This window comes from Limulus polyphemus, unplaced genomic scaffold (assembly GCF_000517525.1).
Source record: "Limulus polyphemus unplaced genomic scaffold, Limulus_polyphemus-2.1.2 Scaffold1343, whole genome shotgun sequence".
Taxonomy (NCBI): Eukaryota; Metazoa; Arthropoda; class Merostomata; order Xiphosura; family Limulidae; genus Limulus; species Limulus polyphemus.
In genome coordinates this window covers 120,612-129,440 of record NW_013666953.1, presented here as the reverse complement: position 1 = coordinate 129,440, position 8,829 = coordinate 120,612, and the positions used below count along the sequence as shown (strand labels likewise).

At 29.4% G+C, this 8,829-nt stretch overlaps 1 protein-coding gene across 5 annotated transcripts in view; it reads right to left on the bottom strand.

Annotated features, from left to right (window-relative positions):
• Positions 1–1,392: 1,392 nt before the first annotated feature.
• The window catches only part of LOC106463184 (histone acetyltransferase KAT2B-like), a 41,547-nt gene continuing 34,110 nt past the window's right edge, over positions 1,393–8,829 (bottom strand). For 4 of the 5 annotated variants that reach the window (XM_022390625.1, XM_022390623.1, XM_022390627.1 and 1 more), the window contains exon 14: positions 6,413–8,129. In XM_022390625.1, the coding sequence (XP_022246333.1) occupies positions 7,936–8,129 (194 nt within the window). In that variant the 3' untranslated portion in view covers positions 6,413–7,935. Of the gene's footprint in view, positions 2,603–6,412; positions 8,130–8,829 lie in introns of those variants that run through there. The other variant, XM_022390628.1, reaches the window with a different exon arrangement.

Sequence of the window (8,829 nt, the reverse complement as noted above, 5' to 3'; positions counted from 1 at the left end):
CAAACATAATATCAAGTGTATGGGCAGCTGCTGCATTTGCAGTATTCATTTCACTGACTTTTATGTAGTGCAGTTTACAACACAAAAAATTATACAAAAACACATATATATGATATGGGCTGTGTTTGTACTTGTACTGTATCTGTTAATAACTGTAAAGATATGGTACCATAATTATTGTGAATATTACAATATTCTCTGTAAGACCGAGTAAAAAGGCAGTTTTAAATTCTGTTTTAACTTTTCTCTGATGCTCATTACTAAATTAGTTACCATATAAAACATTCCTACCTTTAAGAGTAGAAAACTCTTGATAACATGATATATAGTTATATTCAGTTTGAATGATTTCTCAGTAAAGAATGCTAAGTGAAAGTAATATGACTATTTTAAGCAAGCATATGCAGTAGTAGCCAGAATGAATGAATATTCTTATCGACTTCAGTTATAATCCAAGGTCCTGATTAATTTGTTGATTAATATATCATGTTGGGTGGAATATTTTTAAGTAATTACAAAAATACATTTTTTTTATTTTCAATTACTTATTTTTTCATTATGAATATTTTGCTTTTAAGTTATGTATATTCATACATTAAAAAGAGCAAACCTACAGTTGAGTATTGTATTTTTTATGGCACTATACATTGTATCATTACATCTTAACTGTTTTGTTAACATTTTTAAAGTATTAATTTTTAGAAAAAATTTTATATTAAGTTGTTTTATATAAGAAGTACAGCTATTGAGTATACTGATTATTTATTTCTTAACAATGTAGAATTTGAGTAAATTAACATTTTTACATTATAAACAAACTTGTGCTTCAACCCTTTAAATTTCACGAGGGTGTTTAGGCCTGGTGATTAGGTGTTGGCAATCTGTGGGTTGCGGGTTTCGAATCCCCATCACCAAACATGCTCGTCCTTTCAGCCATGGGGGCAATAAAATGTAATGATCAATCCCACTATTAGTTGGTAAAAGTGTAGCCCAAGAGTTTTTGGTTGGTAGTGTAGATTAGCTACCTTTCCTCTAGTCTATCACTTCTAAATTAGGGATGGCTAGTGCAGATACCCCTCAAGTAGGTTTACACAAAATTTAAAACAATCCAACAACTTGAGGGTATTCGTAGCAATAGACTGCAAGGAACAAACAACCCTTATTTCTTGGAAACAATCATTTTTAAGTCTTAGGTATACTAAATATAAGTCTACATCAAAAGAAATTCTTAAACGTTGACACTAAAAATCAACATTCAACTGAGAGTGCATTACATATTAGGAACATTTTTCATTTCTATAAACATAAATAAAATCATGACCTATATAGGTCATGATTTTATTCATGTTTACATAAGTGTCTCATAATAAACTCCAGTTTGCGTGAAACAAAGTTAAGAATAATAATTGTTCATTCTTATCAGTATTTGAGCTACAGTGCTGATCTGTAATGTTTCCCTGTTGTACGTATTGACCAAAACTGGTTGTGATATAAAAAATGTCTTCTTTTAAAGTCGAATGTGATTCTTTGAATATCTCTTCATAACATGCTATTTGTGATTATTATAGTAAGTTAGATAAGGTTTTCACAGCTTGTAATAACCAAATTGTTTTCAAGTGGTAAATAGTAAAATTACTTTAAAAAATAATTTTGTGAAAGATTGTGTTCTATACCTTCAGTAAGTGCTATTAACATTTGTATCTTTATAAAAATATTACAGTATTTAATACTACATACAGATTGTAATATTTCCTCTGAAAGAACATTATACATGTACACCAAAATTCAATTTTGCACCCCTTATCCTAGAAATATTCAAAAATATCTATGGCAATAAACTTTGACAAAGTATGCATAACTAACTGTAGAGGAAGAACAGAATTGAAAATGTATTTTGTTGATAACATTTGTTTTATTTGGAGATGTAATCTTATATTTTAATGAAGTCCTGATTAAATACATTTATATATATATATATACATAAACACATCCAGAAGTCTGTAGTGTATTATTTGTTGAAGATAATTTGTTAGTTTTGGGTCATAACAATATTTTACATCAGTAGTCTTCAAGATTTTGACAATCGTATGTATCCATTATGTCTAAGCTCATGATTTTCATCTGTGTGCACACAATTTAAAATGTGATTCATAATGTACATTTTCAGAATATATTATTCAGCCAGACTTATTAAACTTGCAAGTATGATTACTGTTAATTAATGTAATATTTTCTGTAAAATTTATGTTCTGCTTTAATTTCAGGTACACTCATGTCCAACAGATAAATTTAAAGTATCTGCAAGAATGCAGATTCCAGAAATTTTTGCAGATAATAAGTTGAACTCGGACAACTATGGAAAGAAACAAACCCTGATGAACATATAAAACAAAATCTTTATTCATAATTATTGTGTTTATGTTTATTTACGAGACTGTCTGGCTAAAAACTTTTTTGTTAACCTTACTGACTGCTGCAATGTCCACAAAGGATAAAGATGAGGAATTCTGGTACACCACACTTTCCAAGAAAAACATGGATGTAGTTATGGTATATCATAATCCCAAACTGCATACATCACTTACTGTTCCACGTAACTCCTCTAGGGAAGAAAAAACAACACATACCTCTTTATATTGATTCTAACTAGAAAGTGATTCTGGAAATAGATTCTCTCATATTACACACACACACACATATATATGGAAACCAAAACTATTTTAGAAGTAAAAAAATAAGTCTGAAGAACGAAGATCAATGACTTTGACTTGCATTTTTTTCTCACTGAGCAAATATACATTTCACATAAAGATTTTATTCATACATATTATTTTATTACCATGCTAGTTTGTACAAACAAAGGCTTCTGTTTAAGACTTGTGGGTGTATATCAAAGAATAAAAATTAAAAAGAAATTCAAAAAATTAAATTTGTTCTAAAACTAATATTTGAAGTTGATATTAACAAAAAAAAAAAAGAAACTGTTTAAGTCATAAACATGCATAATTACACAATAATTACATTAAAATAGTGTATTCTAACATGGTTCAAACATTTTGAATACAAAAAAATCTTTTATTTTACATAGTAGAATTTAGGTTCTCTTGGGAATCTTTGTGATGAACCAAAACTTGAAAAACATTTCCCTGAATTTAAAATTAATACTTGAATTTTTGTGTCTTGGTTTCAGTGGATTAATTATGATAAAAGCCAATTTGTGAAAAGCTAATTTTTTTCAAGCCAACCCTTTTCCTTAATTTTTTTGATATTTCACTTCATTTATGAATGATTACATGAACAATAAGTGTACAAATACATTTACTTCATTCTAGACCAAGTGGACAAAAGAACTTTCTAAATAACTTTAGTTTTGGTGGTTGAATCCTTGTTACTATATTGCATTATTTCAAAAGCTTTAGAAATAAATGTGTGATGCTTGGTTCTAGAATAAGCTGGCATTCTATCAAACTTGGGTGTTTATCTATGTATTTCAAGTCTCATTATGGTGAAATTAAAATATGGTAAAAGCTTTTATGTTGTTTTTTTTTGTTTTCCACTTCTCTTTTGGCCCTGTATAATAGCTTTTCTTATGGGAAATTAGTGAAGCAAATGTAAAAAAATCTCGTTGACTCTGTGAATCTTTGCAGTAGCCCTGCAGCATAGTTTCCTCTATCATAAGGCTGTCATGCCCAAAGCATAACATTACTTCTTGCAGGCTTTCCATAATCAATCTAGTGTATGAGGACAATGGTTTACAAACTCAAATTTCAACAGTCCAGTTGCAGGCATTGTATCTGATGGCTTGACCACTGTGCCTTTGTACAGAATAGTATGAATACCCATTTCTTTCTCCAGCTGTTTGAAATATGCAACAGTTGGAATGACAGGTATCTAAAGATAAGTTTGAATCATCCTTGTGAACATGCTAAACTTTCTGCACAGTAATAAAGTAGCTTAGAACAGTGTTCCAGAATGTCCTCAATAAAGATGTAGTGTAAAGGGAACAGTGACATTATGAAGATGGCAGAGGAAGTGTACCAATGTACCATATATTTTAAATATTTATATTCAATGCATATCTTTAGTCTCTACAATTATTTTAGATATATTGCAGAAGGAGGTAATTAACTTTATACAAATTTGTTAATTGTATTATTCATAAAATTGTGAAAAACATAATTAAACCACCTGTTGCATTATTATGATTCTTCTTCTTTAATCAAAAAAGCAAGGGTGGCTAATGCATTCTCAGCCATAATAGAAATGCTAACTTACTGCTCCATTTAAAAGAACCACCAGAATATGTTTTGGGGACAGGCAAATCAAGCATGCCTTTAGAGAATTTATACCAACCTTAACAAACATATCCTGTTGGCCTTATTTCCAGACAAAAATCCTTCTTTATTATGTTCTGTACTGTTGCCATGGGCACAAGGATGGCATTTGCCACTGACCTTTGTGTTTTAGATTCTCATATGTTACAATATTTTATACTCTGCTTACCATAGTTGTAGTAAGACTCATTGCAAGTCTCTTTCTGAATGGTCCTGGTACTTTAAGTTCATTTATTCCTTTGTTTTCCAGTTTATTATGTATAATAAATATCCCTGTCTTGGAAACTCAAAATCCCCAATCTGAGTTTATGAATACTTTGTGTCAACTTAATGATACATACATTTCCCAAAAGTGATAAATTTTTATGTGACATCACGCTATCTGTGCCAAAATGTAGTTCCGACACAAGCCATTCCACTGTGACTGTAGTGTTTACACATCTTGATTATTTGCATATTCAAGATAGTTTTCATGTAATATACTCAATCCTTTATATTTGTGCACTGAATGTTTTTTTTTTTTATCAATGTTTCACTGCTTGGTTGGAGTGAGGTATACTTTTATTTTGATTGTATTTTTAAGGAAGTTTATATGATTGAGTTGTTGAACATTTATGACACACAACCCTGTGGATCAAATTCTGATAATATATTTGTACAAACATAATTTAAAATTACTTTATGTATTTAGTTATATAATACTTGTTTGTGAATGCCATTTTTGACATCAGATTATATGAAAGTAAATATAAAGTTAGATCCCTAGTCTTATTGAGAAGATCTCAAACCTAAATAGACTTGTTGACAATGATTTTAAAAAGATAGTACTAAAAAAATATTATGACACTTCAAATTAAGCATTTTCTTCAAACATATGACAAATGAAGTTTCAACTAATAGTCAAACACCTGCCATACATTTTTGTTTTATCTAGTTTTCAACTTTGTCTGGTGTTTCAATAAAATGTTTAATGTTACTTTCCAAGACTTTTAACTGCTTGACATAATACAACAATTAAAATTAAATTATTGAGATTATGAATTTTTGAAACATGTAAATACAGTTTTAAAGAACTCTTCTCACCCTTTATTCCTGTGGCCAAATGCAACCAGTATTTTACCATCACTTCATCAAATGTACAGACATTTCATTAAAGATTATCTCGTGTTTACACTTTCTTTCTGATAAACAATGATCAGTGTGAATTTTGTCTCACTATATGGATAATTTAAGTAATATATTTTTATATATTATATTAATTTTTTTTATTTCTTCATGGAACTTTGCAAAAAAAACATTAGTAACTGTAACTTGCCATATGCATTAGCTATTCTTAAAATTTTTCTTCAATAACTAGAACAAGCTTATAGAATTAGGTGAGGTATGCCATGTTTAGCAACCAAATCAAATAAAAATGTAGTCAATTTTGGTATGTATGACATGATTGTGCAATATTAACTAGCCTGTTGAGAAATGTGTTCACAAAATAGAGGACTTATTTAAAAAACAAAACAAAAAAGAAAATACTGCCATAACTTGAACAAGTTTCTGAATAAATTCTACCTCTTTACAAGAGTTGATATAAATAAGGAAACAGATCATAAGTTATAAGCAACACACATTTTGGATCTCCTGATGAAGGGAAGTTGCATTTCTCAAAATAAGTAAATATTCTTTACAACTGCTGTAAGTTTTGACATTTTAGTCATCACTGCTACATTATAAATACTAGTATGATGTTGAAATATGCCTTCAGTTTCTAATTTCAAGTTAGATGTACAGATATTTTACGTCAGATTTTGCTTACATTTTCTATCATTTTCATGGTAACCTGAAATTGACTGAATATCCAACATGCTGGTCAATCTACCAATCAAGTCTTATTAATAACAGAAAAAGGTTGAATTGGAAACTTCATTGTTTCACTACACAAACCATACATAATTAGTTATCTATGTAGGTAACTAATGTTGACCAGAAGTTAATATCAATTTACTTCATTACTGATTAATCATCCTTACTTTTAGTAAAGATATTTGATTACCAAGCTTTAAAGATACATTGGCAATAACCAGTGATTAATATAATATGAAAGTTTATTTGACAAAAAATTGGTTTATAGTAAACCCAACAACAACACAAAAAGTATATTCAATCCATTTGATAATCCACAGAAGCATTACAGTTTTGGACAGATGACACTAATGCTTTACTATGTTTACAACTTTTTGTACCACACTTGAACTGAACTAAATATGAAATACTATAATTTTTCAGTTCATGCACTTGTACTCGTTCTACGTTATAAAAGCCAGACTTATTTTTCTAGAATGTTAACTGGTCATTTAAAAATAATCAAACTCATTCTTACAAATTCCAATCTCAATGACAGGTAAAACATTTCTTTGTTATGATAAATTTAAAGTCATATTTGTTTTTCATACGTAGATGTCCATAGTGAAACTAACAAGTATATTCAAGTAATTTTTCCATTTTTTTTTTATCGTATTAATAGATATACAGAATAAATGTGAGATTTTATTTAAGATTAAACTTTAAATCTTGTAGTATTAATATGAGTTTGATTGTTTGAAATTAAGCACAAAGCAACACAATGGGCTATCTGTGCTCTGCCCACCACAGGCATCAAAGCCCAGATTCTAGAGTTGTAAGTCTGTAGACATACCACTGGGGAGCTATTAGTTTGAGTCAATGATTTGAGCAAACACAATCTATTAGAGATGAATATGAATGTGTAGTAAAAAAAACAACATTTTACAGCAAACATATACATCCAGACATGGGTTTGGCTTACAGTTTCAAAGTAAGTTTTGAACAAGAAACCCAAAAGTTTGTCTCAGATTTTCAAGAAAGAACACACTTTACAACTACGAGTAATACTGAGGAAAAAGTGGAACGATATAAGGTTAAATGGGCTTCTAATGACTCACATATCTCTATAACAAGCAACATTAAAACAGAGATGTTCTTCAGGTGGTTAAAATACAGGTGAATGTACATATCCCATGTGACAAACACTCATTTTTTGCTTCGATCCAGAGTTCTATGAATTCATGGCGACCTTATTTGGTTAAAGCTCTGTATGTTTCTCACCTACTACACTGGGAAACATATACCTGCAAAATGTTATCTTCTTACATCAACTACAGTTGCTTACACACACTACACTGTTTTGTATTGTGTTAGAAGACACTGCAGGCTTGTAGTTTTAAATAATAAAATTGGCATGTTTTACCAATCTAAAAGACTGCTTCATTCCAAAATTATTTTAAATGTATGGTCCAAAAAGCTTCATATGTCATATCTTTATGTAGGTTTTTCAAATACTTCCAAGGAGTGATATTAATAGTCTCTCTCTTTAAAGTATAATAACTTCATAATTGGACTGGTTGATTATTTCAATATGTTCTGAGACTCCATTTCAGCAGATCATTTGAAGAACACAATATGATAACTCCTTCTTCTTCTGTTTCAGTAAACTTTCTCATTTAATTTTAGAAAGAGTACAATATTTAATATTTCATAACATGGCAAGGAAAGGTTGACTCCCAAACTGGTTGTTCAAATTTCCAAAATTATTTCATTTGTCCCACAGTCCAGCTTCTTTCATTTTATTTTGGTAGAAACGTTCCAAGGTGTTAGCACATTTGTAATACTCGGTGTCTGGGCTATTGTAAGCACGGCAGTTTGTGAAGATGCGAAGAATGTCAGCACAGAATAGCCGCTTGTTCACATAATACCTGTTCTTCAGCCTTTCTGTCATTGTTTTCAAGTCTAAAATACACAAAAGCCTAAGCCTAGTTATTTACTGACAATTAATTTAAGAAATCATTCATAAAAATATGCACCGTTAAATGTATTAATTTTAGTAATATATAACTATGATATTCACTAGTGTGATTAAATAATCAGAATTCATAACACAACAAAACAGATAATGATTTCATGATACTTATACAAAACACAATTGAAAAAGTATATAAATAGCAATTAAATACACTCAGATAATGAAAAATACAAAGTTTATTAAGTTTCTCTACGTGTGAACAGTCATGATATTTTAGATCCATGATCCACAAACTGTGGGTGCTGTTGCATCAAGTCATACTTCTAAGTTATTTTCCAATTACTAGTTTTTAAGTAAGTTATAAGCAAACCTGTCAGTTTGTCATTAACCGACAGGCTTGTCTCTGGCTAGAAAAATAGCACTTGCTTCAAATACTGACAAGAAAATAATTGACTATTATACTTTTTAAAGGTGATTTAACTCCAAAAGTCTTATTTCATCACCTTTGCATTCTTCTATTCATCGTTCTCTCTCTCTCTCTCTCTCTCTCTATATATATATATATATATATATATATATATATATATATACACACACATATATATATAACTTAACTTACTATATATTTTTCTCTTTTTTTTATAGTAGTAGTAATAACTAAATAATAATAATAGTAGTACTATTATA